A 25,112-nucleotide genomic window follows, 5' to 3' on the forward strand; every position below is an offset into this window, starting at 1 on the left:
ACTGGTATATATCTGTTGATATGGAGTAGATGTTATCAAACTGTCGCATTCGTTCGAATGACCTTGCTACAATAAGTTTTAATGATTTTCTTTTTCTTTTGAGTTTGTTAACAAATGTTTAATTTGTAATCAAGGTTTCTGTATGTATTCATATCATCTATATAACCTAAATTGAAATGATATGAATGTGAAATGGTACACGCATGAAAGGTTATTTATGTGCCAAAAATAAAATATGTTTGTATTTTATTAGAAGGTTGATTTTAGATTCCATTAACAGCTCCCTGGTATGCATACGTTGTTAGGCCATGGGCTAGGAGGGTCCCACATGCACCCCCCCCCCCAAACCTCCGAACCAATATTTTTCTTACCCCTTATGACCCACTGATCACAAATCAAAATGTTAACATTGCATAAGTTGGGATGAACTTCCGGTTATGACGTCATCAAGATGGCCGCCATCTCAAATTTCACTAAAAAATGAAAAATAGTCATTACATTGACAATTTTCAACCGAAGTAGACAAATGAGGTATCAAAATGACCATAATAGAACACGAAAAACACATCAGGACCAAATAAACCAAATATATGTAGTGATTTTTACGCAGGAAGGATTTTAAGCTCAAAAATGGTAATTTTTTAGTAAATTTTTCATATTTTGCTTGACGCAACAAAAACGTTTTCCAACCGCAAACTATTATTTCTAATTAGTTTTTTGTCCACTTATAAATCAGTTTAAACAAAAACAAGAAAAAAAACCATGTTAACATTGTATAAGTTCCGGTTATGACGTCATCAAGATGGCCGCCATCACGAATTTCACTAAAAAAATGAAAAATATTCATAACATTGACATTTTTCAACTGAAGTAGACAAATGAGGTATCAAAATGACCACAATAGAACAACAAATACATATCAGTACCTAATCATCCAATATATGTAGCGATTTGTACGTAGGAAATGAATAAATAAGATTTTAACTCAAAACAGGTAATTTTTCAGCAAATTTTTCATATTTGTCTTCATGAAGCAAAAATGTTTTCCAACAATTATTATTGATCGTAATCAGTTATTTGATCTCTTGTCAATGAGTAAAAACAACAACAAAATATATAGAAATGCAAAAAAGAATTATTGTTTATACCATCATTTGGTTTACAAAGCATCACCGTTTGCGTATACAGGTCATATGATAGTGTATTTTTCCCAAACCGCCGAGACTACAGTTTCCTGGTGTCTTAGAATTTCCTGAATATAAAAGTGGCTACTGAAAATTTAAATCTTAACAAAGAATTTCAGGTTGGCTGAATATCTAAGTGGGACTTCAAAATAATTCAATAGCGATGAGCTGATGAGCTGATGTGACATTACATTACCGGGTTGTCATCGTGGTTGTAGCTTGTAAACCGTCCATGGCCAGAGTTAACATCAGTGTCATGTAGGAGCTCTTCCTGTTTCCAACCTAGTGATTCAAATATCGTATATGATGTTCCAGACTATCAGATCCACATTCTGCGAAGGTTTGAGCTGGTTCTCCTTATTTCGTATGAAGCACAATTCCTCATTTTTGTGAACCTTCAGTGACCATAGATGGCACAGGTGGATTCTTTGAGGTCATAAATGAGGTCTGTAGTGAAGTTCCACTATTTTAGTCATTAATGAATGGTACTTCATACAAATTATGGAGCTATGTGCTAAGGAGAACCAATTCCACTATTCGAATAATGTGGATCTGGTGTAGTTTCCATTATGCCGAAGAAGTCTGGAAAAGTATATACGATATGTTAGAATCTGAGGGAGATCCCACATCTCCGAACCTATTGTTCCTGATATGAACTCTGGCCAAGGATGGGTTATGAAAGATGACAGGCTAGAACAACACTGGTAATGTACTGTCACATCAGCTCATCGACAGTGAAGACAACGCTATGGCTTTCGACGAATTTGATACTGATATCTCGATTATTCTGATAATTTGGACTACCAGCTACCAGACATGCCGAGTCTCTTCAGTGGATGGAGCAGTGAGGCGAGATAGCACGTACAATGATAATGGTTATCATTAAGAACCAGTGAAAGAAATATGTGACACTGTAGTAACCATCTAACATTTTGCCTATGGGATGCATAGGAAATAAACAATGAATTTTCAATAATTATCTTTTGCATTTCTATATATTTTAATTTTTGTTGGTGTTTTCATTGATTTATTGATTGATAAGAGATCAGATAACTGATTACGAATAATGATTTGTTGTTGGGAAACATTTTTTGCTGCATGAAGACAAATATGAAAAATTTGTTGAAAAATTACCATTTTTGAGTTAAAAATCTTATTTTTTCATTTCCTACGTACAAATTGCTACATATATTGGATGTTTTGGTCCTGATATGTACTTGTTGTTCTATTGTGGTCATTTTGATACCTCATTTGTCTACTTCAGTTGAAAAATGTCAATGTTATGAATATTTTTCATTTTTTTAGTGAAATTCGTGATGGCGGCCATCTTGATGACGTCATAACCGGAACTTATACAATGTTAACATTGTTTTTTTTCTTGTTTTTGTTTAAACTGATTTAGAAGTGGACAAAAAACTAATTAGAAATAATAGTTTGCGGTTGGAAAACGGTTTTGTTGAGTCAAGCAAAATATGAAAAAATTTCATGTGTTATATTTGGTCCTCATATGTTTTTATCATTTTGATACATCATTGTCACTTCAGTGAAAAATGTCAATTTTATGACTATTTTTCATTTTTTAGTGAAATTTGAGATGAGGCGGCCATCTTGATGACGTTCATGTTTCTAATGTTAAATTTTGATTTGTTGATCAGTGTGTATAAGGGATTGAAAAATATTGGTCGGAGGTTTGGGGGGGGGGTGCTGTGGACCGTCCTAGCCCATATGTGTTATATCTGTTGCTTGGGGAAGCTGTGGTATATCTGTGTTGTGTCACCTTGTAATAGTATGCAAACTTAGATACGAAAAGAACGTTCACTTGGTAAATCAAAAATAAATAAAAGCATGCATAATCGAACTCAACAACAACATATCCGGAAATATCTAAATAGGCTTAAACAAATTTCGTCAAACCCGGCTTCAAGTTTAATTTTCAACTCGGCTTAAAGTTTACCCTCAAACTAGGATAATATTAAACGTCAAATGAGACTAACGTTGACCTCAACCTCAACTTTCAGTTTAACCTCAAACTCTGCTTACAGTTTAAGATCTAATAGGCTTAAATACTGACCTTTAAAGTTTAGCTTCAAATTCGGTTTTAAGTCTAACCTCCAATTTGGCTTAAAGTTTGAACTCAAGCCCGGTTTAAAGTTTAACCTTCCACTCAGCTTTAAAGTTTCGCCTCAAACTCGGCTTAACGTTAATACTCAAACTCGCCATGAAGTGTAACATGAAACTCGGCTAACAGTTTAATTTCAAATTAGGCTCAAAGTATAACCTAAAGAAGAAAGCACAAAAACAGAATTGACATGGAAACGACGAGGTCAACTATATGAAGGGACAATTAAATTTTGTACGACTGAACCGATTCCGAAATAGAGGATGATGAAACTGTTGTTATACAAGCATGACTCACCAAAAATGGCAGTGGTTTTTCCTTCTATAAATTTATATAAGTTTAATATATCGATATACATTAGTAGGTACAATCTTCTGTCTTCATACTTTCGCCCCTTTATTGCTAACTCAAATAGGACACAACTTTATGACGCTATTCGACTATCATGATTCACACCAGACTCTCTCTCTCTCTCTATATATATGAATATTTTACATTTTTTTGCATTCTTTTGTATAACATTCTCATCTATTTAACAAACGAGAAATATACTTGACGGTTGCTATAGCTTCAAGGCTGCACTTGAGCTGCTTTTTCGTAACATTCAAAGACAATTATCATTCAATGAATGACCTGTTCGTACGTTAAGAGTTCATGAATGGAAAATCCTTAATCAATCTTAGATCTGAAAGAGTTATTTACGCTTACCGTAATGATATCAGAATTCACGGTAAACCGTTAGGTCAGAATCAAAAGTTAAAATAGATTATATAGTTTCTGTCCAACCTAGGGTATTTTACTATTGTACGGTAGCTATCGTATACATATAATGTTTTCGGGGTCAAAACATAGGCCACATGGACGACAATCCCATTCAGACTATTGGCGCGTGCACAGTTATTATAGACATAAATTATACGTATAATATAAACAACAACATAAAGAACCGGATTTCTATTGAACATAACAACGGCCGAACACTTATAAAGAAAGTTGACTGAGAGCTATTTTTACACCAGGAATGTGAAATGACTGATATACATGTGTATGTCTGCTGAATCGTCTATTTACACGAGACGTTCTATCGAAAACTATAAATGAACTCTCTATAATACGCAATTATGTAAATACATTTCACATTTTAGGAAACGTCTCTACCTTTTTGTATGATAAAAGATAAGCGATCATAGGTTTTAATGTACATTTTCTAAAACTTCTCTTCATTTCAAAAAAGAACTAGAAATTATAAATTATACGTTTCCTATTTATACAATAAGAATACTAGTAGACTGCACTTACCGAAAAATTCAATTTCATATATATTATTCATGTAATGATGATAAGAATAAACACTGCTTTTAAAACGAAGGAAACTACCACTTTGCTTTATCTTTAACATGATGAAGGCATTCATGGCTAACAATGGGTTTATATATGCCATATCTTTTTTAATATGTTTGACTTCTTCTTGATTGTCATATGATAAATACGACACATATAATTTCAAATTGTAGTAATAAAACTGCATAATGAAGAGAAATATGTGCGCACATGCATTATGGATACACAGACTTTTTGTTTTATCTTTAGAATAAATTTTATTTCATATAAAAATACTATAATTTTACCCCGATACTTGAACTTTCCCGATCCCTATTGTGATATCATTGACTTATGATTACGGAGTAATGATGCTACACCGCCGACAATATTTTTTTTTTAAACAGAAACAGACGACTAAGTATTTTCTTCCGTAACAAACTTTTCTTACTTTACACAATTACCATTCAAAATTTTGAGCATTTTACTTCACTTCAAGGTATTAAAAATAATTAATTGCATCCCAAGGAAAACCATTACACTAGTACTGTGTCCTTTATGTTATGAGGCACTGGTTGTACATACAATAAAAGTAATACAAACTATCTAATATGCATTTTGATGTCTATTAGACATATATATATACACAAACATCAAATTTTGTCCAGATGATAAATATTATTTATGCCCTATCGACGGTAGAGCATCTTTAAAGGACGGATAAGAAAATAGATTGTAACATTACATAAAAATTACAATTGATCCATGAACTAAATTAAGATTTTATATCATTTGATATACATATATAGGATAACATGCAATTCCATTTACCATAAAGCGAGCATTTATATCATTTGATATACATATATAGGATAACATGCAATTCCATTTACCATAAAGCGAGCATAAAAGTGCAGCAAATTATGCATACATTATGAAATCGAATTTTTCTTACTAAAGATGACGCGGAAACATTAATTGATTTGTATAATTAATTACATATAATGCGGGTATAGAAGCGCAAGCACATTATACATACATCATGAAATCGAATTTCAATTAATTACACAAATCTAACTGATGCTTTCTATCCGTCGTGTTATGATGATTAAAGTTGGTTATTGGTCTATCACTTTCGCTCTTTTTGTATAGTGAAACTGTTTAATGTTATACTGATGTACCCAAATTACAATGAGACTACATGCTACATGTTTATGTAACTGATTTGAATAAGTTCAATTGAGTTTTTACGGATGTGTACGAAATAGAATAACATGTACAAGTAACAATACACGCACGGCCGATAAAGAAAAGACGGGGACACAAAACACAGTATGAAACAACATATTGATTTCTATAAAACACAAATTCCATTTACAAGACCGCTTCAATTATATTTTTCTAACCGTGCGGAGTTTTGGAAATAAGAAACCTGTCGACCTTAGTAAATTTAAAAGTATACGCACAGACCACAGTGCACACTAGATACCAATTGATTATGAGACGATCTAGGGGTCTAAATAAAAAAAACGGTAAAATTCGCATTCCTCATATATATTACTTGTACTATGTTAGAATATAACAGAAATTAATGATACTAAAATTGGCCAAATTTGCGAACATTGTGGTGTGTTTTGGGGGTTCCGGGGAGACATGATAAAGATATTACAATTTAGAATGACTGAGTATGAGTTTTCACGATGTATTTTTGATGATTTTACCGAGGGCTTAAGGCGAGATATTTTGTTTTTTGGGGTCCTTAAGGTCCCTCCCCCGAGAAGGAAAAATATTACTAAATGTATTTATGATTGCTGAGATGAGTTTTTACGATGTATTTGATGCCTTTAGAGCCGTATTCTTCCATGGTAAATTTTTTCGATTCCTGCAATTAAATAATGATAACTGTGAATGTCGTCATATCATTTGCAACCCTGCTGCGATCTGAACTAGTCCCGCTAAACCAGCCTATAGTTTATTAGGTATATATTAGGTAAAAAAAAAAATTAAAAAAGGCCTAATAATATGAGCAGGTTTTAGGATAATGAGCTTTAAAACATATAAGGAAGTACTTTTTGTAACCGGATGCATACTGCAAATCAATTGATTCTCCGTCATTGTTATTATCAAAATAACCTCACGGTCAAGGAATAATCCCCACAGAGGACAAAATATAAAGTAAATATCCTGTATATGTTAAGATACACGCAAATAATTATTGAGTGAAGACACATTAAATATATAGGTACAGAGTCTTGTTCTGTACCAGCGATAGAAATGACCTTTATGATATTTTATTTTTCAATTATAATTTATATTCAGATTTGTAAATACAACTTTTAATGTATAATAAAATAATCCATATATTGTGTAGTTTGTTATTTACGCTAGTCAAAATTTCGCGAACAAGAAAATTCAATTTTAGTATTATTGAAATTGTCACGATTTTCAAGTTTATAAGTTTCAATCATCTATCAATAATTCGCGTAATAAATTTCCGCGGTTATAGCAATACTCACGCAAAAGTGAAAGATCACTCCGCGAACATAACTGGTTATACGGCAATATGAGTAGTGGCAATGAAAAACCTGCGAATCTGCTTCGACAGGACTTTATTATTCACCGCCACTGTCAATTATATGTTTCTGTAAATCAAGCAGTCGTCGTGTGCGATTAAATTTCGAGGGCAAGTTGAAATAGCGAAAATAAAAATCCACCTAGAAGTGTCTGACATGCGAACAAAACTACATTATAAATCAAAAACAACATTGACTGCGGAAATTGAGTCAACACGAAAACAAGTTGGCTTACAGTATTATCAAAATGTGTACTAGAGATAGACTTCATATGTACAATGCACTATCTTACCTTATCTTTTACGTCCTTTAAATATTCCTCAAACTCGTCTTTCTTCGCTTCTTTTTTCTTTGCTTTCAAAGGTTTAACCGCAGTGTGAATATTTCTGACGTTACTCCAGGATGCCATGTTGGAATCGTTGACTTTTTTGTTTCAAATGGTGATTAAATCGAGAATTATTGTATCCACATTGCACCTGTATTCAGAACACTTGTATTTATAAGTAAAGCATGAACTATCGCTTTCTGTCCATAACAATCATGCAGAATACTAGTCGTATTCCCACTCCTACATCATATAAACATTGATATCTATGCACAATTGTTCCTGATAAGTTGTAAAGACATTGTAGAAAAAAAATCCTCTTTAAATCCTTTGTCTGTGATCGTTGCGTTTATGCTCACCTAATTTCCCTTGACTTTTGCATGAACTTATTTGCTGAAATAAATTCGCCACTACGAGCAATGGTCATCTAGTACAAATCCACTTTCGTGCAGACTGCTTATATATACACACACACAGGCCGGATTATTATCTAATTATAAACGTAATGGCATTGGAGTAACAGTTCAAATGTCCACTATGTGAAAAATTAACATGTGATACTATATTTAAATCTTACACATCATACGAATCCATGTTACGCTATCAAGGTAATGCGAGTTATGCTACATCATACATGTAAAGGATGGTTGGCGAGACACTTTTTAACTATTGCTTCTTCAGTCAGCTTCAATGGATGTATGTAGAGTTCATTATTCTCTGTAATACGGCCCGATTTCGGGTTTAGGAATCATTATTCTGCATTCATGTCTGAAAAGAAACGAACAAACAGTTTAAGAAAAGATGACATTAATTAAAATGAAATATTTCAGCAATTCTTATTACATTTGAATAAAACATATTTAGAATAAATCCCAACGCGGAAGGTTATTGGTTTATGAAATATATCTTAAAGATCTATATTAAACTATAATTCGTAAACTTATAAATAGATCGGAATTTAATTACAGACAGCTGCGTTAATTGTTTATTTTCTATTAAAATTATTGATGCGTTACTTACTGCATTGTTACAAATTTATAAATAGGGCGCACTATTCGTCTCACTTCCTTTATGCTAAACTTTAATTAAGTAGGAATAGATACTAAAAATTTAATAGATTTTGGTGTGTCTCGACCATAGCATTCCTCACAGATGCGAACGCTCAACTGAAGGCCAAAAGTGAGACTATGTCAAGGGAGACGTTAGGAGAAACAAGTAAGTCAGGAGGAAAAGACATTATCCTTTTATAATCATGGAATAGCGCAGCAGACCCAATCATAATGTCCTAACTTCACATTACAACAGCTATGAGAGTAGTCATATATAACCAATCGGAATCAATGGAGGTTGGAGGTGATCATTAAGAGGTACTGCAGATATGCACATATAAATAATAAACTGGTATGAAGTTTAGTACAGGACTTGGTCATTGCGAAATATACGCATTTATAGGATATGTCTCCCTAAACAATCGTTTGTTAAACAAAGGACATCTGTTTTGAATGTCTAACACATGATCTTCCTTTTACGGTATAGAAAAAAAATGTTCAAAGGGAGTTTAACGAATATGGTTTTAACTAGGCCGAGTATATATATAATGCGTATTCATATGCTTACCACTTCTGTGACAAACAAAAACAACACTAATCGAGTTTTCTTTATCCGTTGACTGCTGATGCGTTAATGTTCGTGTGGAACATAAATCAAGTTTATATGTGCATGATTATAATTATTTTATTACATTCATGCATTATACTAATGAGTGGAATATTGAAAATGCACATCCAAAAACTAGTGAATACCTAAAATGTCTGTCAAATCTCGCTGACATGCAAATAATATCTTGTTGATTGTTTGTTGAGTTGAAACGCATATTCAAACAGTAAGTTGTAATTTCTGCTGGTGTCTTTTTCTTAAAACTAGTAAGATATTTATTCTATACAATTTAATTATAAGCGTGTCATCATTGCCTGCTATATACTGACAGTTTTCAATTTAAAAAAAAATCAATCTTGAAATGCTATTCAGCTTAACCCTATTTGATTATAACAATAGACTAATACATTCACGTGCAATTATTAAAAAAATAAATATATGAGTTCCTTCTATCTCATACACAAGTTCGAATGATAAATCACTTACCTGTATACCCTATTGTTAAAAAACGTTTCTTTAACATCCATTAGCTATGACATCAAAACGCCATGAGTAGATGAAACAGAATTCTAACCAAACTGGATGCAAATCACGAGAAAAGCACTAAATGATAATACGGTTCAACGTCTGGACGTACAACACTTCGCCGTGGTGCCACTACTGTATTTAATTGTGTTTATATGGTATCAAAGATAGGTCGTTTTTACACTCGATATAACTTAATCTTATTTTAAAAATTCTTAATCTCCTTCATTGTGAAGCTCGACTTATGATAATCCGTTTGCACTTTAAAATAAAAGCCGTATACTTACCAACTCATGAATGGCTTCTATCCCGCCGTTCTAGACAGTTATTGTGATTTTCATTGTGTTGACAACCTCCATTTTGTCTCTGATTTCGTGACACGTTACGGGCTTGGTACATGGCCTTATTCAAGGAATCAGTGGCAAAGATCCTCGTTCATGTTTTATTTTTTTAAGTTATATCAAATCAGACCTTTCAAGGTACTTCTTTGTAGATGTATGCATTAGCATTTTTAACCATTAAACATGGCCATTGTTTGTGCGATTTCGAAGGAGATATAAAAGTGTTTTTGGCTATAGTCATATGTCTGTCTTTTTGTTCAGATAATCAGTGTCAGAGAATTGGTACCAAATTTCCTGGATCATTACAAAATATGTATTAATTCGGATCTTGCAATGTAAATGTATGTTACACATCATATAATCATGACAATATATGGGCAAGAACTCTTTAAACTGTTTCCGATTATTTTAAAATCCCTACTACTGAAACAGAAAGGAATAATTATAGTTTGTCTTCGTCTGTCTTTCTTTTCGGATGTTTGTTTCCGTATTATCATATAGAAGTAATCGTTGAATAATGTTGAAATTTCTGAGATAACACAATGCCGGCTGCATTTTACAGGCCATGAAGTCAATTATTACCAGATTATTTTAGATGATAACTTGAACACCAATTGATGGTGTTGATCAAAACTTCATACAATTGTAGACGATGAGGTGTATCACAAAGAACTCAAAACATTTTCTTGATTTATATTGTTTTTGATATAGATGTTTAGGTGTAGGAGTTCATATCAAGACTAAAGCGAAACGAAAGATCACCAGAGAAGATAATATGCAGGTCATCGTATTTTAGAGCTCTTTGTGTCAGGTATATTAGACTAAGGTATGTTTACGCAAAATATATTCTTGTATATAGTTAGGATATTAGTTTTGGTATATATATAACAATTATTATGAATATTGATGTTGATGTAAACATCGAAACTTTTAATTCAGATATAAATTTTCAACCACCCGTCCTCTAGAGGGAGAAAATACGTAATACTATATAGTTGCTTATGTTTGATGGGGTTATAATATCGCTAAATTCGCGGATCCACCCGAATTCGTAAAGTTTAATACCTCATGAAATTATCAAAATTATAGTTTTGTTTATTATAGCCTGTAGTAAGAATGACACGAAATTTAAGAACGATAACTTTAAACAATGCAAATGTCCTCTCTTTTATAAAAGATATCAAAAAGTTCAATGTGGAGTTTACATGGCTGGTTTTTGTTTCCTGTACCTGAGGATGGTCAAGAGGCCTAAAATTTGTAAAAGGAAAGAGATGTGTACTGTTTAAAAAAATAACAATTTCAGAATTTCTGACCATGTTTAAATCGAGTCCAGAAGAGAGTTGCATCTCCACGTCAGTGTGAGTTACTTCCCTTTATTCAGTTATTACCTATGATATTCCACAGTGTTTTGAAAACAGAAGAGAGTTGCATCTCCACGTCAGTGTGAGTTACTTCCCTTTATTCAGTTATTACAATATTCAAACTGCATAAATTCCACATGTGTTTGAAAATTTATTATCATCAGTTTTCGAAATCTGATTGACGACGATTTTGTTTCATTTTTGCGGAAGCTACGGTCCGCTGTTACCGGCTTTATAGCAGTACTTTGTATAGCCGAATAGGCTAGTTTTAAAGAGAACTTAAATCATCGACATTTCTATCATAGAGGTTACACAATGAGTGGTTGTTGAATATTGTATTTATTCCACACGTGTGTCTTTTGTAACTTTTAAAAAATAACTTACGAGTGTAGAATAAATTCAATATCAATGACCACGAGTAAAGTGACCTGTTTCTACCACAATCATATTCATTTTTAGCCGATAGAAATACGGCAGTGATACGGTAACGTGTATTTACCGAAATATGCAAATAAGGTGTAGTAATATTTTCATCAGCAAAAAGACACTTATTAGTATTCAAAAGTCATCGTTTGATAAAGAACCCATCGATATCAAATTCTTCTAATTAGGAACATCTTTATAATAATACTCATTAAGGTCTTATTGAGTTAAATCCTCATAGTTGCTTTCAGAAAATAAAACTCAATGTCGGACTACATGTTTACATGTAAAATCATTCACACGACACGGCATCGTTTATTTCCCGCCAGATAATCATCAAGCCATTACCATCACGATCAAGTTCTTTTCATACACATTAAATCTACGAAACCCATCAGTAAAATTATTGTCCGTAAAGATTTATTACAAGAACTTAAGGTCAATACGCCGATTCCGGGATACAAGGAACTCTTCTCAGTAGGAGGTAGAAAACGTTGATTTGGTCATGTGACCGCGAAAAATTGAGGGCACATTTTTCCGTCATGGCGGTGACAACTAATAGGCAGAGAATACCAATGTCCGGGTAAAGGTCATAGTCGGTAATACTTGCTCGATAACGGACAACTAAGATAAACTGTTATGTTTTGTGTTTCTTATTTGTTATTGATTTTTGGGAAAATGCACCCAGGTAAGTTATGAAATATTTGTGAGTGAGACGTCAGCTACCGTTGATTTCCAACTGCTAGGCGACAGCTCCGTTTGATGCTGTACCTTACATGTCATTTCCTTATTAAGTGTCTAAATTCAATTTTCGTGCATATTTAGATTACATTTAATACAATTTGTTCTGATAATTAATGATAATGATCTGTTATGATATGTAATTTTCCACCCGTGTACAATTATTACATATGCCGCCATTTTGTTTCAAATGTGCCCTAAATTAAGTCACGTGGTGATGAAAGTCACATGACTAAACTGACTGAATGTTGGCTTATTTAACATGTATGAAAATGTCACGTATTTTGACACAACGACCATGACGCATACGCTTTCCAACAGCAGTTTTTGACCTCAAGCGGCGATCGCAACATAGAATGACGTCATTTGATTATTGATGACGTATAAATGATGATGTGATTCTGAGAAATAAGTAGTTCGGTCAAAGTTAACCGTGTCAGCCAATGATAATGCGTACAGAATTTATACCACGTGTGGTAAAAACAAATTGTTAATCAACAGCTGCAGTATTTATCCAATGTACTGAAAGTTGAATATCACCGTCAATTGTACTGGTAGATAGTAGTTTTAATGTTTTATTATGAAATGTGATTGCATAGCTGTTCAAGCTGGGTTCGGTAGACTATTGTCGTCGCGAACGTTTCCCCTTCTAGTTATAAACCATGAAGAGTACGATATAAATCGATGGTTTGTATATATACAGTTAAAACATCTAAAACAGTGTATGGTATCCCTTTGGGTATATAAACTGGAACTAATTCTCAGATCAATTTATTCTGTCTTTGCAAATATAGACGAAAATATATTTGAAGTCTCGAAAATGAAGATGGTAACTTGGATTATAGCAACATCTTTGTACTTTTGAGATATCTTATGGACGGTTATTTTTTGGGTCATTTTTTCCCCAATTTGATCTTAATACGGTTTTATGTTTTCGTGAAATGGCTATAATGTTATAATATGACTAAAGCATATCTCAATATTTCACGGATAAAAATTTCGCCATCATGCAATGACTTGCGAAATCGAGAAAACATCATCTTGAATCAATTTTAATATTTGATTTTTATGATATGGAGATAAAAAACAAAAATCTGAGTTTACTCTATATAAGCCACAAAGTGTTATGATGAGAGTTTTACCAATGTGTCCTTCGTTCCATTTTTATAGTGCTATATCACTGAAGCATGCCGCCGAAGTCACGAAGCAACACATCCCACCCGGTCACATTATACCGACATCGGGCGAACCAGTCGTTCCACTCCCTGTATGCTGAGAGCTAAGCAGGATCAGAAACACTTTTATAGACTTTGGTGTGTCTCGACCAGGGGCAGAACCCACAACATTCCTCATAGGGGTATGTGTTCAACCAAATGCCAAAAGTGAGAGGATGTCAAGGGAGACTTTAGGAAAAAGAAAGTATTATTTACGAAGAAAGAAAAGATAATATCCTAAATTTAGAAAATATCGCCTTTTATGATCTTGCAATAGGGCACTTTGCTTTTTATAGTATCTCCATTTATGATCTTGCAATAGGGCACTTTGCTTTTTATAGTATCTCCATAACATAAACAATCCATTCAATGTTATCTGTATTATACCACGAAAGAAAGATAATCTCTTTAAAATCAGAAGCGATTTTGCAAACGGGGACGTCAGTTTTTCCTTAATAGACTGATTCTGTAAACTTTTAAGGCAATGAAAATGATTGTAACAAGCAAAATAGAATTATAGATAAATGAACAAAAACAGTAATGATAGAGCGAGTTTTTTATTTCTCAAATTCAATTGACACATTTTTAATTTCGAAAAATTAAAACATAAAATGTTGTATGTTAAACATTTGATAATGTTTGTTTTAACACTGGATGTGTAAAAAAAATGTTGTAACTGTCAATATACATCTAAATACCAATGATGAGAAATTCTCCTCACCTTGTAAGTTGTAGCTAATACAATATATCTAGATATGCAGAAGTTTGTTTATCTTTTCACCTGTTTTTTTTCTCTAAAATATCCTAGCATGTTGTGTATTATTATTTTACACAACGCATTCTTTTCTTCAAAACACTGTCTAATTAGAAATATTTCATTTTGCCATCGAAAAGAAAAAAAACCAACGAGATAGATCTAAAATATATTGTACTTTGAAATTAAATTTTTATATAACAAAACAGAAACAAATTCAGTGGATATGGTTTTAACGTATGTTGGTAGATGGTATGTTGATATCATTTTCAATATCTTCTTCTTTTGATTATTACTAACAACATATATGTTTCAAATATTGTAATTCATTAAACCTATATTTAGGCATTGAATTTTACAGAGTTACCTCCCTTGGCGTTAGGTATCGATTGTGACATAACTCCTTAGTAATGCTTTCAAAGAATATGCCGTTTATCTGATATATTGCGTTACACTGATAATACCATAATGTAACAATAAGTACCTACTCGCAAGGGCAGATAACTCTGTGATATGCAAATACAGAATATTAAAATAAATAGTTTTGCTTGATTATAAGTTCTTAAAAATATTTTGGTTAACATTATAGCTATAATGTTGGTGTAAATAGGGATCTGTTGGTATTACGTGTGCAAACAGAATTGATATTTAGAAAAAAATGCAATCGCCCCAAGGAACATGACACAATATAAATCATGTAATGTAATACACCACCCAGAGTTATCGTTCCTTACAACAGGATCGCAATGAACTCTGGGAGAGGCTATTTAACGTACTGTAATGCAGGTAGTCTCGATCAACGAAATTCTTTAAAACTGCACACGCTATGCCAGTTAGAGAGCATGTAGCTTCAAGCGTTTGATTGACCGAGACTAGTACAAATTAGAACATGTGACGATGATATCGAATGTGTTGGCAGCGCATGCTTAAATTCACCATTGTGAAATTTTTTAACTACACTTCATCAGTTTGGACTCAATATGGCCTCATGTTTTAAATATTAAATATTTGATTTATAATACATAGCACAGCACATTTTTTTATTATTCAATCATTTGCATTAATATTGTTTATTTTTTGACGCTGAACTTATTTATTTTAAAATTACATTGTATAAATACTTTACTTTACCATCAAAAAGTATCAGGGATTGGGCTTTTACAAGTTTCATAACTTGTGCCCAATTCGTTTGTTTTATACAATCAGGTATGTTTCAAAAATTTAATAAAAAACAAAATTATACAAATATTAAATAAAAAAAAATCTATTGATTAAAAACTATTTTTTCATAGAAAAAAAAAGAAATATTTTGTTTATAAATAAATAATGTCCAGTCCAATCATTTGTCAAAATTATGACGGTCAGATTCATTTTATGTAAAGTTTGAAAAAATACACCGTTGAATACTTTTTGTATCAAATTCCGCAAAATCTAAATCACAGGGACTTGAAAACTGGTTACAGTCTGCCAAAGATGTACACGTGGGCCTATCTTAGTGCCGTTATAGTACCTAAGACGTTTTATGATTTTAAATGAAACCACTTCTTGTAATAACTGTACCTGTACATGCAGGCCATGTTATCACCAAAATTTTCTAACTTTAACATTAAGGAATTGATTAACTAAAAAATAAAGAAACATTTCTCGACTTTTGTAATGCTAATTACTGTGGATATTTTTAAGATAAGGAATGAATTCTTTAAAGTTAAAATAGAGGTGTATTTTACTTAATTAGCCGAAAAAAAAGTTTAAACTTTAATTCGAATTGTCTGTAGAAAAGCATTAAAAACTTAATACAAAGATAAGCAGATATTCATATTTTGTTATGTTAATTACTATGACTATATCTAAGTTAATGAATTTATCACTTATATTAAGAAAAGTTCATGAAACTGGGCTCAGTATATAGCATATTAGAGTTATATTTTACCGAATTTTACTGAATTTTACCTAAATCTCTATTAGCCTAAACCTGATCTAAAAACACTTTGAAAAGGCCAAGATATCTGTATCTATTGAGACTGCATTGAATTTACGGATCCCTGTGAGCAAAACCTTTGATAATCTAACTAAACATCAATATATACTCATTGTAATAAATATCATTTAACCAACGAATGCTTGGAAGGTTTTCGGATCGGAATGGTTTTGAAAAAAGTAGCATGCAAAATATGTACCAATATATATATATATATAATATGTTTATATTACTTGAAATAATATTAGTGGACAGGAATAATGCTAACTATTCACAGTGACACTCAAGGTCATATTAAGCATATTTTCAATGTCAGGTCAAGGTCACACTCAAAGTCACTCCAAAGTCACACGCTAGATTAAAAGGTCACGCCAAGTCACGCTGAGTCACGCGAGACTTTGCGCCCCATGATATAAAAACGACATAAAAATGTAATTAAATAATTATAATTAATATTGGACGCTTGAAAGAAGACAATAGATACATTTATTTTAAAGTACGTGAAATATGGGACAAAATTTTCTCATTCATACGAGTTCTTCACATTCAAACGATACGAAAAGAGAGACAACTGCTATAACTACACTCTCAATCGGGAACCTCCGGCACTTTCCGTAAACGAGTATTTAAATCTCGTTTACGGGAAGTGCCGAAGGTTATCGATCGACTACTTTATCATACGGAGTAAAGGGCAATGTCAAATGCATTCTGTATTTGCATGTTACAGAATTACCTCCCTTGTGGGGATATATCAATTGTGACGTCATTATTGTATAAGTGAAACTTAGGCCGTTTTTTCTGAAAGCACATGGCGTCGATTCAATACCTTACCACAAGGGCAGATTACTCTGTAAGTGCAAAAGATGGAATACATATGTTGCTATTTTTATTTGAAAAAACGAAGCCTATAGTTGTTAACATTTTGTTCAATATGCTATTGAAAAGTGATATACAGCAAAGTTAAATTAATTGATGATATATTGCGTAGTTTTCTCATTTCAATTAAAGAACAAAAACATAGATATCTATTTCCCTTTTTTATCTTTAAGGTGAGTCAAATTCATTTTTGATGCTAAATCCACAAATACCAACGATCGGTTCTCAGATATGTAGTAAAATTTTAATTGTTACATATCCTATATTGAACAATCGTTTGTATAGGTGATAATACTTCCGGTCATGCGTAGTTGTATCTGCCGAAAGGAAGACTTCATGACAAAGACTACTCAAGGAACCCGAAATATGATTACGTCTTGCGCGGAAAAGTCAATAACTTGGACAAAGATCTGTCAGTTACTGTCATTGAATTGTAGGTTATGTTCACAAAATAGAATAGAACGAAGACCTTGATGTAGAAATACCAATGACATCCTAATTTCGTTTGTCTGATATTAGATCACCGTCCCTTCAGCGCTTTTCAACAACTTCCTTGGTTAACCAAGCGTCTCTCTGACTATGATATACTAAATCCAAAACAGTTTCTTGTCAAAATGTCCGGAAAATGAGTTTTGAAAATGAACTGTTTACAGTATTAGCATGCATATTGTGTTGTAATATTATAATAAATTGTAATATCAAAATACAATAAGAGTCTGTCTACATAGATGATACGGTTTCATAACCTAAATATGACGGTCGTCCTTTAGGATAAATTGCACTTCATTTCCCCCACGAAGCCATTTGTTCCGAAACCTTCGTCTAGTACAAAAACCTTTATGAATGTTATCTCCGTAATCTTGCTCGACTCAACACTTAGCCCAGTGCGCGTGCCAGCACCCCGTGTTTAGCACGTGCGAAAAGCTGCATGCTCTTTTAATTCCGCCTTTGAAGTTTGTCTTTATAAGTTGTAGTCTGTCTGGCAGAATATAGGTTATGTGTGATATACTACATAAATGAGACAAAGGGATATAGATAGAAAAAATAATAAAAAGAAAACAAACAAAAACAAGAAAAAAAAAGTTGTGTAATAGCCTTGCGTTCAAACTATTTGAACATCTAATAGAGCTTCACATTAAATATTGGATGGTAACGCCCTGTATAAAACATTTCGTTTTCACCATAGTGGATTTTTAAGCATTTATAGCCAAATAACACATATTGGTGTACTTGTTAGTCGACCTCATGTTCAAGCTATCGAGTAAAATTGCTATAGCAAATACGAGTTTTCAAATTCTGACGAGCATTTATGTATTTAAGTCAACTTTAAATCACCTTAACCATTGATGTTCTTCCTTTAAATATTAAAACTTTCCTAGCTAGAATATAAATGTCTCAAATTCAACCGAAAATCATTTGTGATTCTGCCTTCACAGCAGCCATCGGCAACATCTGAAATTCCCGCAATTATTTAGTCACAAGTCGAAAACGTCTTAAAGGAACAAAACCATTTTCCTTTTCCTTTAGACTAACTACACCCATTGCAAATATTGAAAAGTCGATAATGAATAAATTTGACTAGACTCTTATAAAAATTCAAAACAGGTGTTCTGGTAAAGTTAAAATTACTTCATGTATCGTTTGCTTTCTGAAAGCGAGTTGTCTGCCCTTGAAACTGGGATAATCCGTTTTATGGGATGTTTTATAGAATTAAAGTTTTGATACGCAGATTAGTTTGATCAAGGTATTGTAACGAGACAGGAAACAACGTGGGAGGCGCAAACTTAACACAAAGTATCAGAATACGTCTTCAGGCCGACCGCCAGCACAACCAGTCAGTGAGATAGCTCGGGAGATCGAAATTACAACTAGTAACAATACGGAACGGATCTTTAGAAAGCACACGTGTTAATCATTATAAGACGGATATTTTGGCTCAAGGCCTTGACCTAAATTATTGAACATGTTTTAATTACTTGCAATGACCCTAGTTAATGAGTTGACGATTAAAATAAATAAACAACACAACACTGACTGACTATTTGATATCAATGCCATACATTGAGTGGATATTAAATGTAACAATTAATTAATTGTCTAAACCAACCAGGGAAGGACAAATCTGAGAGAATTCGGAATAATTATAACACTTTCATCGCATACAATGATAACAAGCCTTAAAAACAGCACAACATAAAAAATTGGAAGGAAAAGAGTCCTATCAACTTTGATCACATTCACCACCGTCACAGTCATCTAAATGTTTAACATTTAAGCAGTGTCGTGTGACAGGAAATTAAGACAATCACGCATCTGTTACATCATGAAGAGGGAAATCACAAGTCCAGAAACGAACAGATATTGCAAGATGGACGTTTTTACATGCATAACGTATCAACGTGGATCATTCCTATTGACTTCTAAAATTCCAAATCAAATATCTAATTGTTTTGTTTCTCTTCGTAAAGGAACCAATGTGACTTTTATCTATAAAACATGCACTTTCCAACCATAAATATTTGTTTAAAACAAGTATGCATTCCCTCTAATAGCCTCGACACAACAATCTAAGAACTCATAGATTTACCTAATCAAGTTAGGCAATTGCTCCCGATTTATTACAATTAAGCCGAAAGTTTCGGGAGGGAGAACTTTCTTCATTGAGAGAGATAAAAAATGTTTCTTTGGAACATCTGTCGCTTTATTTTGTCTTATCATATTAACTTAGCCACATTGAACATTTATCATAAATATTTGAGAACAGTCGTAAACAATCTAGAAACAATTTTTTTTATATTTTTCTTCGATATGTAGGTAAAAAAGGATAGGAACTGGGTCTCAATTGGCACAGAGACGATTTTAAACGTACACATCCCATTACTTTGTAGACAAATGAAAAAAAAAAGTTTTTAACACACCTAAATAGAAAATAGTTATTGCTTCAATATCGTTCATTTCTACTTATCCTGATATGAAAATAGCTCATCTAACATGTGCATCCTAATTCTATTGTCTTTTGCATTGTGAGATATCGGAGTTACTCCCCTTAAGGTAAAACGAAGGGAAGTAACTCTGATAGATTATAATGCCCTTTTTGAGGCAGATAAAGATTTGTAATAGATACAAAAAAAACTTTTGACAACAAAGAATTGGTCACAAACCATACATTGGAGGATAGCATGTCTCCCTGACAACGCACGGGTCATGTGTAGAAATACCTCATCAAAAATACTGCGTTGTAAAAATAGTAATTACTCATACAAAAATCCGTATCAAGTTATGTCCCCTGAATCTGATTATCCCACTTTAAAAAAAAATCTTTTTTTGTTCTTTTATTATGGTCTGATAAGGGTTTGCTCCAATATTGCAGTCTTGGTCACTATTCCCCCATGCAATTACCTCCCTTATTTACCATTTTCCGTCCATTTATCTCCCTTGTTTATCACTTGCCATTTACTTATCTCCTATTTGACTCCCTTAATTCATTACACTGTTCGAATGAAATGACCATCATAAATAGCCAATATACCTACATAATTAACAACAAAACTAACACAGACTATAGACTAGTTACTATCATAGTTAAAAGCGCCACCTGGTGTTAAATTATAGTAAGGACCCGTAACTCCTACTGTGCTGACTATCTTATATACACATGTATACGAAAAAAACCAAAAGGTGATAAAAGACTTTATCTTTTATGAATGGAGAATCCAAAAGGAATTCACACGAATTTTCACAACAATGCACCTTATTAGGATAAATCTTACACAACAGTAAACACGTATAGCGAAATGTTTCTAACTGAAAACCACCAAACCGGATATGGCTATGATAAGCACGAGGGGTCACGTGACTTGTTACTAGATGAACGTTTTCTCATATGATGGTTTTTAACTTTTTATACAATTAGACATATTTTTTATAAAACAAATACAAATTAAAACCGACCAGAATGATCATGAAGATTACAATATTTGAATTGGTATAGAAAAAATAACGGCCATTCCTCATTTATTTCATCATATTTTCAATACTATCGATACTTCATGCATGTGATTCAGAAATGCTGAACAAATTATTGAATAATCCTATTGTGTCATTTCTTTTTATATTTGCTACATTGGAATTGTTTCTTAAAGACATAATCCGTCTTACATTTTATAAAATTCGGATTTTATCTGTTTGATTTATGAATTCTGGTATGTGGAAAAAAAATATCGTGAATTAATTAAAAATCGACATTTAAAAACAATTCAAATATAACTTCCACTAATAGATAGTCTAATTACTACTGATTCAATCTTAATGGTTACATATTTAAGTAACTTAATTGTTAAACCTTTAAATGCAGAAATTGCTATAACATGTTTCAATCTAAAATGACACATCTACTTAGGATGGCAAATATTAACATACAATTCACTGTACCGAAAGTACATGATTTTCTTTTTCTTTCTCACTCACACAATCTCAATTTCAGCATATATACTCAAATATCTTCTTAAACTTCATTAACATTTGCACACATACGCTCATTGTCTTTAAACTGGTAAATCCTCTTTAAGCAGCCACCCTTTGTAAAATAACGCCCTCGCTATACTGACGCTCGTTTCCAGTTAATATAATTAAATTGTACAACAGAATTGGAATCATCGGCGTTGCTGATAGCGTCATCCTGTCCTGAGCTCACACTTTGCATTTGGAGAAGATGTGAGATTTTCCCCGGTGACCTTGTCACCTTGTACCGGTGTTTATCCTTAGATCGTATATTATAGCATGAACAGGAACAGACTGACACGTGATCATTGAATTCTGGAATTTCCTGAGCACGTGACACAACATTTCCGTTGGAAGTAATGACGTCACCGTCAAGTTTTACAGCCGTCTGCGCAGCTGCAGCAGCCTCCATCTCGTCTCTTCGTTCATCTTCGGTATTCATCGTTAAAAATCGTAACACTAGTAAGTTCATAGCGGCTGAAATCACTGTCAAACCGATTAGGATATAAAATAGACTAAAGGCGACGTACTGTGGGTTTTTCTGTAGCGATTCGTCCTTTTGCAGGGCGACGAAATCTCCAAAACCTATCGTAGTTAATGTGATAAAACAGTAGTAGAAGGCGTCGATATATGGCCAGCCTTCAAAATGGGAGAATACTCCCGCCCCCGCTGTCAGTACAATGATGGACAGGTTCATTGCGACGAGGATCAAGTTTGACTGAGATACCTCTGAATTTTTTAGCTTGAAACATTTCTTGATTTGTTTGAGAAGGACGGTTACGAATGTGTTCAGTCGCTCTCCGACGCTCTGAAACATCACAATACACAATGGAATACCAGCCAATGCGTAGCACATACAGAACATTTTTCCTCCAGTCGTTTGTGGTGTACTGTGCCCATATCCTGCAACAGATTAAAAGGTTTTTATTAAAGCAATGCATTGAATTCCGTATACTACAGAGTTAGCTCCCTTGCAGATAGGTATCTACAATCGGAACTCCTCGGTTGTAAAACATCAATGTACGACAGTTACGATATGAATGATGAAGATATCAATTTTCAATGATTCATACAATCAAAATGTTACTAATTCCGAAATATACACTTTGCATTTCATCGATTTTTTTATGTTTAACATTTGATTTATGAAACTACAACTGATATTTGGCACAAATGTTGTGGGGTCGGTAAAACGATGCATTAACTTCTAAAGACAAATTATTCAGGCATATACATTTACATGTAACATTAGACACATCAATTATATATAAACTTTATTTATTTTACATCGTTTACGAAACAAGTTATACAACTTATGCAAAGCACTCTCGATTGCCCGAATGTAAGCGCGCGAGGGATCTTAGTGTGGTAGGAAACCGGAGAAAACCCAAGTGATCGGGCAGGTGACCCCTAAATTTTTCAAGTCCGTGCCGGGGATCGAACCCCGGCTACCCCGGCCGGCTAGGTGAAAGGCGAGTGGCTTAACCACTACACCACCCGATCACCTATCATACATCAATTGCAAGCATATAAATGGCGAATGCGTTAATTTGTTGCACCTTCTCTCCCAAACATTTCTACATCCAGAAATGAAATATCGTACCCAAAAAACGCATGCGTGACACTATAAGGTGGAATCTACTTCCGGATGACGTAAACAAAGGCTACTATCGGACTCTCTATCTGAATTGGAAGACGATGCTGCCAGCTCGATGGCGTGTTAATGCTGCAGCGTTTTCGAATAGGGTTACGGTAAATGGATTTGGCAGTCATCTGGAGTTCTCATCTATGTCTCTCTATCCCATATTTGTCCTATATCAAGAAGTCTTTTATACCTCTCTTTTCCACATTATCAGTGGGAAAAAATATAAAAGACTTTTTGATATTTTTTAAAGAACACATTTGTCCTATATATCGGGGGCCACGGTGGCCGAGTGTTTAAGATGCCCCGACATATTTCTACAAGACTTCCACCTCTGGGGTGCGGGTTCGAATCCCATGTGGGGCAGTTGCCAGGTACTGACCGCCGGTCGGTGGTTTTTCTCCGGGTACTCCGGCTTTCCTCGATCAAAGAACCTGGCACGTCCTTACATGACCCTGGCTGTTAATAGGATGTTAAACTTATAAAACCAAATTCAATATATCAAGAAGTCTTCCCTATCTCTCTATTTTTCCCACATTTGTCCTATTTATCAAGAAGTTTTTTATCTCTCTATCCCACATTTGTCCTATATCTATCATGAAATCGATCAATAAAATTACCGTTAAAATGTGAACGCTTACGGTAACAATTCAACCAGTGTAACCAGCACTTTTATTATTGTTCCACAGATTACAAACAAAAAATATACCAATAAAATATCAAAAGTTCGTAACCACGAATGAGAGCTATTACGAATAAAATATACCTAAAAGACCGATGAACAAGTCATTAAGTTCGGTATTTTACCGCGCAAGGCTCTACTGTATACTGTTATGAGACTGGTATGCCCTATTTACTTTAACCACTATATCTCATTGAGGTATTTTTGTGTTTTTTATTTTATATTTTTTGCAAATAAGTTAATATTGTAAACCAACATTCTTTCGCGACTACACATTTCCGCGGTTTCCATTTCGAAACAGATTGGTGAAGATTAACAATCGCGGATTTAAAAATTTAATGGAAATTCATTTCAACTATGTGGTGTAGATATAAATCAGCACACATAAACTTTAGCGAATTTACTTGGATCTCAAAATCCGCGTGAATAAAAAGCACACGAAAGAAAATTGGTTTACAGAATTCAGAGAGCTGCACCTTGGCTCCCCAACCCTCGGGATTCATGGTCCACTTGCTATATGATACGGATCGTAGACACTGAAAATCGTGTCCACTCGCCAAAACTTCTCCTCTCCGACAATACTTCGAGCTATCTTAAATACACTTCATATGCCACATGGTATAATAAACAGATCATATCCGGGAAGCAATCTCGGCCGTTTGGTCATGGTTGACCTTTTCCGTTTTTGGCCACACAGCGCGTGCCTAGAAGGTCACTGTCTAGACATTGGGGGCATAGCCTGGGTACCTTAAACTCTGCAACAATGGCCTCTGCCAAACTCCCATTAGCTCTACACTAAATGCTAGGATCAACACTTAATAGTATAACTTACAAAGTACTCGACAATACCACAAGCCATAATAATGACCTATTTGGGAGTACTTGGACGAAAACGTTT

At 33.6% G+C, this 25,112-nt stretch overlaps 1 protein-coding gene across 1 annotated transcript in view; it reads right to left on the bottom strand.

Annotated features, from left to right (window-relative positions):
• Nucleotides 1-14,320: 14,320 nt before the first annotated feature.
• The window catches only part of LOC138308934 (two pore potassium channel protein sup-9-like), a 91,422-nt gene continuing 80,630 nt past the window's right edge, over nucleotides 14,321-25,112 (bottom strand). Inside the window, exon 4 of the mRNA XM_069249990.1 lies at nucleotides 14,321-22,793. Within this exon, the coding sequence (XP_069106091.1) occupies nucleotides 21,988-22,793 (806 nt within the window). The 3' untranslated portion in view covers nucleotides 14,321-21,987. The remainder of the gene's footprint in view (nucleotides 22,794-25,112) is intronic.

Source organism: Argopecten irradians, chromosome 15 (genome assembly GCF_041381155.1).
Source record: "Argopecten irradians isolate NY chromosome 15, Ai_NY, whole genome shotgun sequence".
Lineage (NCBI taxonomy): Eukaryota > Metazoa > Mollusca > Bivalvia > Pectinida > Pectinidae > Argopecten > Argopecten irradians.